The 10,856-nt window shown below is 42.4% G+C and overlaps 1 protein-coding gene across 1 annotated transcript; it reads left to right on the forward strand.

Moving 5' to 3' along the window:
• The first annotated feature begins 5,249 nt into the window (after positions 1-5,249).
• On the forward strand, positions 5,250-9,447 carry LOC108669128 (toll-like receptor 6). Its single transcript, XM_018156426.2, has one exon. The coding sequence runs from the start codon at positions 5,384-5,386 to the stop codon at positions 9,050-9,052; it is 3,669 nt and encodes a 1,222-aa protein (XP_018011915.1). The 5' UTR covers positions 5,250-5,383; the 3' UTR covers positions 9,053-9,447.
• The last annotated feature ends 1,409 nt before the right edge of the window (positions 9,448-10,856 follow it).

Genomic DNA, 10,856 nt, shown 5'->3' on the forward strand with positions numbered 1-10,856 from the left:
AATACCCTGAGTAGACAACTTACCCAATACCAGACCGAGTGTCATAACGAATATTCGTTCAAATATCAGTCAAGAAATTTAGTGTTTTTATCTTCACGAAAATGTGCTGAAAAATCATTTGCTTGTTAATTTCAATTTATCTACTGTTAAAAGCGCATTTTTTCCGAATTTAATCTATATTTTTAATCAACTATGAATTTCCTACGAAAATCTTTTTCTTTTAAAGCACTTTTTTCCAAATAAAAATAATTGCGGATTTTCGATATAAATAAATCATACATTTCCGTTATCCGTTAGGGGCCAATTATCTCGGCGTGGAGGAATGCGTGCCTGGTCGAAATTATGAGTAGGCCTAGCCAAAATTGGGTCAAGTGTGGGGCTCAAAAATTGTGTGTGACAGACGGCCTATCGGTGGCCGACCGTCAGATTAAGCAGTATTATTAATCTTATTATTATCATTATTGTTATTATTATTAATATTATTATTATTATTATTATTATTATTATTATTATTATTAAAGATGAGGAATGAAGTGAGGGATGAAGCGAGGAATAAAGCGAGGAATGGAGAGAGGAATGAAGTGAGGAATGAAGTGAGGAATGAAGTGAGGAATGAAATGAGGAATGAAGCGAGGAATGAAGTGAGGAATGAAGTGAGGAATGAAGTGAGGAATGAAATGAGGAATGAAGTGAGGAATGAAGTGAGGAATGAAGTGAGGAATGAAGTGAGGAATGAAGTGAGGAATGAAGTGAGGAATTAAATAAGGAATGAAAAGGGGTGGAATGAAGTGAGGAATTAAATGAGGAATGAGGTGAGGAATTAAATGAGGAATGAGGTGAGGAATGAAGTGAGAAATTCACTGAAAAATGATCCGAGGAATTAGCAGCTGAAGAATGAAGTGATGAATGAACTGAGTTACAGTACCTGTGACTTAAGGAACGGAGGAATTAACTGTGGAATGCGTTGAATACATTAATTGGGTTCGTTTCAGTAGAACTTATTAATAAATAAATTATTATTTCAGCTCGAAAAATCCAATAGACTAAAAAGATTAAATTATCCGAAATTTCATCGCAACAAATATTTTAATGAAATGAGAATCTGTGGAAGAAAATAAGTGAAATCTCCTCATATATTCTAGCGGTGAAAACGTTTCATTGTAAACATAGATTAAATCAATAAAACATTGTTCATCATTAGATCAAACATTGGAAAATCTATTAATCCATCATTTAATTCTTTTCTTTCTCATATACAAAATAAATATTTTAAAGCCTTCTTTCATTATTAATATAATAACCAACCAGAAAAAGACATAATTCTTTGCTTTAACTAATAAAAAATATCTACAAGGTTTCTTTCGCTTCATGATTCGTAGCCTTCCAAATACTTTCTTTGTTCCTATGGCTTGTAAGCATTTGGTATCTGTTAGCATCTTCCTGAAAGCCTCCTTTTGTGACTTAAATCCAAACAAACAACCTCTTAAAAGCCTCCTGTTTCAAAATACCCACAAAAAAACTCTAATAACCTACGAATATTTTTTAAACTCCGAAACCAAACCCACACAAGCTTTATTTTGTACGGAAAATTTAAGGAGATTTTGTGAAAGCCTTTTTTTGTCTTAACGAACACTGGAGTGACTTTTCTTAATGAACACTGAATGGCCTTGTCTTAAGGAACACTGGAGTGGCTTGTCTTAAGGAACACTGGAGTGGCTTGTCTTAAGGAACACTGGAGTGGCTTATCTTAAGAAACACTGGAGTGGCTTGTCTNGAGTGTTCACCATCATGTTCATGGAGTGTTCACCATCATGTTCATGGAGTGTTCACCATCATGTTCATGGAGTGTTCACCATCATGTTCATAGAGTGTTCACCATCATGTTCATGGAGTGTTCATCATCATGTTCATGGAGTGTTCACATCATTTTCATGGAGTGTTCTCAATTCTGTATTAATGACGTGTTCTTCATCATGTTTCTGAACTGTTATAGAGATGTTCAATATGATGTTCATGGTTTGTTGACCCGCGCATGGCATTGTTTATATTTTGGACTCTAAACTTTATAAACATTTTAGTGGTCATAGAAATTGTTTCGAGATGACTGATGTGTGTAAAAGCTGCGTTCAACTTGTTCACCAATGTCCAGCAATGTCCAGCAATAACCTGCAATGTCCAGCATGACAAGGACATCGCTCGGCTATGGATTGCCAGAGATAAAAACCGATTTGGGTGCCCGATAAAGAAAACCGTCTGCCAGAAACTGATCGATTCCAACCGGCAGTCTGACGGCACAGTTAAACCCGGTTGAAAATCATGGCCGGTTTATGTGCGGCCGCGCATAATTCCCGACGGGAGAGAAGTTCAGAAGATGGGGTGTGTTTGTCGCTGTGTGGCGTCCCGGTGTGTTGGCTTAGCACAAAACACACAAAACACACGGGCCACACAGCGTGGGTCTGGCACTACACATTTGGCTTGCTTAGGATAAGAAATAGCGGGCTGTGTTGTGGGGAAGTAGTTTCAGCTCAGACATTAATAGCCCAAGACGCAAGGCATTAATAAAATTACAGCGTATAATAATTAAATATTAGATAATGATTACACCGTTATCTACTTAATAACATTATGACCTTAACAACATTCTGATGTTAACAACACTCTGATATTAAGAACATTCTGATGTTAACAACATTCTGATGTTAACAACACTCTGATGTTAACAACACTCTGATGTTAACAACACCCTGATGTTAACAAAACTCTGATGTTAACAACATTCTGATGTTTACAACACTCTGATGGTAACTACACCCTGATGTTAACAACATTCTGATGTTAACAACATTCTGATGGTAACTACACCCTGATGTTAACAAAACTCTGATGTTAACAACACTCTGATGTTAACAACATTCTGATGGTAACTACACCCTGATGTTAACAACACTCTGATGTTAACAACACTCTGATGTTAACAACATTCTGATGTTAACAACACTCTGATGTTAACAACACTCTGATGTTAACAACACTCTGATGTTAATAACACTTTGATGTTAACAACACTCTGATGTTAACAACACTCTGATGTTAACAACACTCTGATGTTAACAACACTNTACCATTCTTTTGTATATACGACTGCAGTCCCATCATATACCTGTGTTTTCGCTCCCTCCCCTCCCCTTATCTCCATGCCCCCCCTCAGGCCCCGAACCCGACGGGCTCGTCCCAGAGGGCTAGGGGTCCTACGACCAATCAACCACCACGACCTCGACTTCCATCATTATCATCACGTCATCCCCCCTCATCTTCATCAAACTTACCAAATCAACCGTCAACCTCTCATGAACGCTCGAGACCCCAAACCTACAGAATCCAACTTAAAAAAATTGACCCCAGACTCCCGACCGACCGACCTAAAATTTTCCAAACCACATTTAAAGAACTCGACGCTCCACTGATCCGACTCACCGACACTGCAACCGGTTTTTATGCCGTGACTGACGACGCTACAGCAATAGACAAACTGACATCAAAAAAAGCGACAGAAGCCTTCAGACAAATTAACCTGACCCCAATTGTACCGCCTGACCTACGAGCAAAACGGACCATTTTTGTGAGACAACTTGACAAGGACGTAGGTAGCCACTCAGCCGACGAAATCAAACACGAAATAACCACACAACAGAACTGGCTACATATACAAGACATCATTAAAATCAAACACTACACACACGTTATTAAAATCATTACCACCGACACCACAATAGCCCAACGCGTACTTACAAATGGCTTCTACATGTATAACACTAAAATTACACCATCACAGTGCCAACAAGAAGAATACACACACCTACTCATATGTTACAAATGCTACAAAATAGAAGACCACCCTACACATCAATGTACATCCACCCCTCCCCCCTTTCGCTTCTGCCAATCCTCACCCCCTCCCCTTCATCCCTGCCTCAATTTCTCTTCGCTACGCTCTTTCTGATTTTCTGAACGGTTTTTCCTTGTCATTCCTTCATCATTACTATTATTTGCCATCTTAATTACTTTTTCAATTCTGTCGCAAACGTTTGCTGGCTCTTCTTTTCTTTTTATTGTTTTTCTCTGTCATTTCATATGTCATTTGTATACTTTCCATAACTTTCTTTTATCCTATAATTTCCTATCTTATTTTCTTATCATATACTTAAAAAAAATGTTTCAGTCAAAATACATTCTGCTTGCCGTAAACTTTCATTCAGTCGCACTGTCGTCCCCTGCTCGCCAGTTTCGAGTTCCCAAACCCTAGCCTCCTCTAATCTCTCTAACATTCGCCTCCTCTCTTTCCCCAAATGCTCGCACCCTCTCTTCTACCTAACACTCTTCTCTTCATTTGCCCTAAACCCCGCCTCCTCTCTTCTGTCTAATACTCGCATCCTCTCATTCCCCATACCCTCGCCTCATTTTTCTCCATACCATTGCCTTTTCATTCCCCATACCCTCGCCTCCTCTCTTTCCCTAAATCCTCACCTTCTCTTTTCCCCAAACCCTCGCCTCCTCTCTTCTCCCAAATGTCGCTGTCTCTGTTCCTTTACCCTCGTCTTCTTTTTTCCCATACCCTCATCTTCTCTATTTTCCTCTAGTCGCTGCCTCACTACTTTTCCTCTACTCACTGCCCTCTCTTTTTTTTCCAGCTGCTACCCCCCACTCCCACTTGTCTCTCTCTAGTCCCAACTCACCCGTCAACCCTAGACACAGCCTCTTCCTCCCATACCTCCCCTTCCTTCTCTCGAATTCAACCTTCCCTCTTCACTCTTTTTACGGCCACTCTGCCCTAGGAAATTCAAGGAAATTCTATGCAATTGTTTGAAGACCAAAAGATGGGTTATCTATTGTTAACGATAACAACTCACATTCATTTCAGTTGCTGCTGATGCTCTGAAATTTCGTACTCTCAGTTCCAAATAAAATCCGTTGCGTATGATTCTATGAATGCACCTTGTAATTGATTATCCCATTCATTTCGATCCCAGCTAACGCTATGAGTGAACTTGTTGAATATTTTGAGTCTATCAATGTTCCTTAGGGTTGTTTATGTTTCTTTATAAACCTTTTCTTTTGTTCCTCATTTACCACTTCCCGTTCTGGAGTGTGGTTGGCAGCGTAAGTGTACGATAGCTTGAGCAAACGGGTTCGAGTGTGAGCGAGTCGCCGAGGCTGAGAGGCTCTCATTCTTCAGTTCATTTCGTGCTGTTCAAGAGTGAGGTTATGTGCCGCTCCTAGTTGTGCACTTCCTTGGTGTAGTTATGTTGCCTCAGTGGCTGCGAGAAAACTTATTGCTCGCTGCTACTGGTGGGCTGTGCATGAGGTGTTTAGTACCAATGCCACTATGAAATCAAATGGTATAATGTTGATAGTGCTGCTGGTGTTAGTAAAGGTGGTGTTATCCCATGGAGAGTGTCACAGTGCCGCGGCTGTCGTCTTCGAAGATCGCCATAGATCTGGCGAAGATCGGCAGCGATCAAATGACCGCACCCTCACTTGTACATTGCCTGTTTTGGCTCCGGAAGATCGAGTGGCCAATTTGAGTTATGAGGCTCCCGACAGCATAACAGATCTAAAAATTTCGTGTAATGGGGAACTGAGGCGTACGAGCGTCATTTCAGACTCGACTTTTGATGGCTTGAGTCGCCTGTCAAGTCTATCCATCGACTACTGTAAAGTGACTGAGCTCAGTGAGAACTCCTTCTTGCCTGTAGGCAACCTCAAGAACCTGACTTTGAGAACCCGAAATATCGAATTCACGTCGATGAGTCTTGCTGCTGTTCCAGGAATATTTTCACATCTCAGTCACTTAGAAGCGATAGATTTGAGCACCAACAGCGTTTGGGAGCTGCCGCCTGGCGTCTTCTGCGGCCTCGCGGCGCTGCGTAGCGTTACGCTCTCGTTCAACCATCTGCAAGATCTAACCCAGCTGGGGTTCGGAGGGGATTTGGAGAACACTTCATGTTCTTCAGAGTTAATTTACCTGGATTTATCTCACAACGACGTAGAGGTAGTGGCTTCAGGAGCCCTAAAAGGGCTTCCACATTTACAAGAACTCTACCTCAATAATAACCAGTTGGGGAAAGTTGACGATCTCGCTTTCGAAGGGCTCTCAGCGCTGCACACTCTCGACCTGTCGGGCAACAAGCTTGTAGCGCTGCCAGAAGATGCCTTCTTGCCCACTCCCCAGCTTATGTATTTTAGGGCTGGCAATAACTCTTTATCCGTCCTGGGCCCAGGCCTATTTAGAGGCCTACAGCATCTGGTAGAACTGGATCTCTCCCACAACGACATCAAAGCCGAGTGGCTTACAGAGTCCAGCTTCCAGGGCCTCATTCGCCTCATGGTGCTTAACTTATCTCATAATAAAATAAATAGGCTTGAAGTTCAGGTTCTTAGAGACATGTACAGTGTGCAGGTTTTAATTCTAAATCACAATCAACTAACTGAAATCCCTCCTTCCGCTTTCTCATCTTGTGTAAACTTACATAAACTCGATTTATCGCACAACAAATTGAAAGTAATAGAAGAGAAAGCGTTCGAAGGTGTTAACGTTCTTAGTTTCCTTGCACTGGACAACAACGAGATATTATCTTTGCATCCAAGAGCTTTCACTAATTTGACCGGCCTGCGAGACCTGAACCTCAACAGCAACCGGTTGAGTGTGGTCCCTGAGGCGATCATAAGTCTACGGTATCTCAACACCCTGGATCTCGGCCAGAATCTCATTACCAGTCTAGAGAACATGCCGGCTAAAGGTCTCGAGTTTCTCTATGGACTGCGCGTCGCCGAAAATAAAATCTCTGGGAATATTACCAAGACGACTTTCCACAATCTCCCCTCACTCAAAGTTCTGAACCTCGCCAAAAATGGCATCACTCACATCGAGGCTGGAGCCTTCGAAACTAATTCAAAATTGCACGCCGTGAGGCTTGATGGAAATTTACTAACTTCCATGAATGGACTTTTCGAAAATATCCCAAATTTAAAGTGGCTTAACGTTTCAGCAAACAACCTGGAGGTCTTCGATTACCATCTCATTCCATCTAGTTTATTATGGTTAAATTTGCATAACAATAAAATCCACGAACTTAGTAATTCCTTAGGCCGACATGATTTGAGCTTAGAAATTCTCGACGTGAGTTTCAACAAACTGAAGCACATCAGCAGCGTGAACATCCCAGACAGCGTGCACATGGTCTTCATGAACGACAACAAAATCACGACAGTTGAGCCCTTTACATTCTTCAAGAAAGTCAATTTAAGTCGGGTTGATTTATTCGCCAATAAATTAACGAGCCTCGAGATGACGGCGCTGCGTCTGTCCCCAGTGGCGCCAGAAAAGCCGCTGCCGCAGTTTTTCTTGGGCGGCAATTCTTTTCTTTGCGACTGCGAGATGGAGTGGCTGCAACGGGTCAATAACCTGGAACATTTGAGGATATACCCGACCCTCATGGAAATGGAAAACATCTATTGTCAGATGCCCTTCGCGCGCTCTGGAGAATTCCTATCCCTAAACCATGTGAAGCCATCGCAGTTCCTTTGTCAGTACGAGACACACTGCTTCGCTTTGTGTCACTGCTGCGAGTTCGACGCGTGTGACTGCGAGATGACTTGTCCTGAGGGCTGTGGCTGCTTCCACGAGCAATCCTGGGGCTCCAACATTGTCGACTGTTCCAGAAACGATCTACAAATAGTACCTGAAAAAATCCCAATGGATGCTTCAGAAGTTTATTTAGACGGCAATGACTTTCGAAATTTATCATCTCACTCTTTCCTGGGACGGAAACATCTACAGATGTTGTACGTTAACGCTTCCAACGTCAAGACGCTGGACAACGGCACGTTCAGTGGCCTCACGCGCCTCATATCTTTGCATCTTGAGGATAATTTCATCGAGGCTCTCAGGGGCCATGAATTCAAAGGACTCGATTTGCTGCGGGAACTCTATTTGCACAACAACCGTTTGAAGTACGTGCATCAACATACATTCGCCATGCTCTCTCATCTCGAAATTTTGTCTCTTCACAACAACCAGCTCATAAATTTCCCCGTCTGGCGGCTGGTCGACAACCCTTATTTGACGAGCGTCTCTTTGCGAGAGAATTTTTGGACGTGTGAGTGTCAGTTTGTTGATTCGTTTGATATTTGGCTCTCAAAAAACGTGCGCAAAGTCGCCGACAGCGACGAAATAAAATGTTTTCCCACTGACCGAGAGTTGGTTGGAGCCTTCATCCTGGATTACAACGCCACCACTTGTACAAATTCCTCCACTACGTCGACTGTCGTACAGCCCATGACGTTCCATAGCTTGCTGCACCCGGTGATTGCGATTTGTGTTGCGTGTGTTTTAGTTGTGGTCTTGCTGATTCTGTTCCTTTACCGGAACACATTGAAAGTGTGGCTTCATTCCCAGTGTGGTTGGCGGGTTTGCCATAGTTCCTCTTCTGATGACCGTGACAAAGTTTACGACGCCTTCGTGTCGTATAGTTCCAAAGACGAGGCTTGGGTGAACCAAGTTCTCGCTGCCGATTTGGAGCACGGTGATCGACCGTATAGAATTTGTTTACATTATCGAGACTTTCCAGTGAACGCCTATATTGGTGAGACCATGGCGGAAGCCGTCGAATCTTCGAGAAGAACCATAATAGTTCTATCGAAAAATTTTATCGAGAACGAGTGGTGTCGATTCCAGTTCAAGAGCGCGCACCACGAAGTTATGAAGAGGAAAAGGAAGCGTCTCATCGTAATCGTATTGGGCGACATTCCATCAAAAGATCTCGATGCAGATCTTCGTTTATATTTAAAAACTAATACGTGCATATATACAGGCGATAAGTTATTTTGGGAGAAGCTTAGGTTTGCGATGCCGGACGCGTGCACGGCGCAGAGGATAGTGCACACCTACAGCACCATCCCTGAGCGGACCAATGGGAGCAAACTAAACGCTAGCAGCCCCTCCACCCTCCAACCTAGTCTCCAAGCTGCTGCAGATGGCACGTACTGGGCATAATTATATGCATAATGCTATTATTATTATAATTATTATTGCTATTATATTGCTATTGATATTTTCTGTTTTTGTATATTATTGTTTTAAGTAGTTAACTAAATGGAGTGTAGCTTCGATGATCTAATGTGCATTTATCTTTATGAAGAAATTGTAAGGAATATTTATGGTTGTCTCGATGTGCGCGAGCAGAACGGATGTATAAGGCGATAGTTATTCTACTTGGCGCGTGTGTGTAGGGGCGTTATTTGTGTGTTATTACGCTTTTTGGTGTCATTTAATCGGAAGGCTGATCTGTTTAACAAATAACTTGCTGTGCGAATTTAATCGTGCTTTCTCAATTTGAACGCGGTAATTTTAAGGAAAAATGTCTGCTGAATCAAAAAATATTTTCGAAATTATTTACTTAGAAATTGTGAAATGTAGATAATTTTGTACAATTTTAAATGGATTATACTTTAGTAATGTACGGGTTTTAAATTTTTAACTCATTTTGTTATTCATTTACGTAACTCTTGTTTTTAAAGAGCCATTTCCACTTTCATGTTGGTCTGTCGAAGCTGTGATATGCATAATTCGTTTGAACTAATTGAAAGGAAGCAATAGTTTGATTGCATGTAACATGAAACATGAGTTGCGGATTTTTTTCGCATTCATCATCATGATACGAATTCATGACCATTCATGATATTAATCTCGACCATTCATGATAGGCATCCTGACTCATAAGTTACACGGTCTTCAATGCTTAAGGTTGTGAACGATAAAAAGGCGGTATTGAATGAATGCTATGCGAATATCTGTTGATTTTAAATTACGGTGTATAAATCATTCAATTTGCCTCAAGTTACAAGCGATTGACATTATAAGCGATTTATTTCTAATCCTGATGGCCATGTGAGTTGAATTTAACGTCATATAAACTGCAGCTGTGCATTGCAGTCACTGCAGCTGTGCATTGCAGTCACTGCAGCTGTGCATTGCAATCACTGCAGCTGTGCATTGCAGTCACTGCAGCTTTCCAGTGCAGCCACCGCAGTTGTACAGTGCAGTAATCGCAACCATACATTGCAGTCAGGGCAGCTGTGCATTCACTGCTGCAGTGAATTATCGTTGCCGATGCAGTGAATTTCTGTAATTGCTGCAGTGAATTGCTGTCACTGCTGCAGTGAATTGCTGTCACTGCTGCAGTGAATTGCTGTCTGTCACTGCTGCTGTGTATTGCTGTCACTGCTGTAGTGGATTGCTGTCACTGCTGCAGTGGATTGCTGTCACTGCTGCAGTGGATTGCTGTCACTGCTGCAGTGGATTGCTGTCACTGCTGCAGTGGATTGCTGTCACTGCTGCAGTGGATTGCTGTCACTGCTGCAGTGGATTGCTGTCACTGCTGCAGTGGATTGCTGTCACTGCTGCAGTGGATTGCTGTCACTGCTGCAGTGGATTGCTGTCACTGCTGCAGTGGATTGCTGTCACTGCTGCAGTGGATTGCTGTCACTGCTGCAGTGGATTGCTGTCACTGCTGCAGTGGATTGCTGTCACTGCTGCAGTGGATTGCTGTCACTGCTGCAGTGGATTGCTGTCACTGCTGCAGTGGATTGCTGTCACTGCTGCAGTGGATTGCTGTCACTGCTGCAGTGGATTGCTGTCACTGCTGCAGTGGATTGCTGTCACTGCTGCAGTGGATTGCTGTCACTGCTGCAGTGGATTGCTGTCACTGCTGCAGTGGATTGCTGTCACTGNAGTCACTGCCTTCACTCACAATTCACTATATATCTATTATCGTAGAGTCTAGCAGGCTTCATCCATT

Source organism: Hyalella azteca, unplaced genomic scaffold (genome assembly GCF_000764305.2).
Source record: "Hyalella azteca isolate HAZT.00-mixed unplaced genomic scaffold, Hazt_2.0.2 contig6188, whole genome shotgun sequence".
NCBI classification, from domain to species: domain Eukaryota; kingdom Metazoa; phylum Arthropoda; class Malacostraca; order Amphipoda; family Hyalellidae; genus Hyalella; species Hyalella azteca.

Coding starts and splice junctions, on each gene's coding strand:
- LOC108669128 (XM_018156426.2), top strand. CDS start 5,384: ATGAAATCAAATGGTATAATGTTGATAGTGCTGCTGGTGTTAGTAAAG.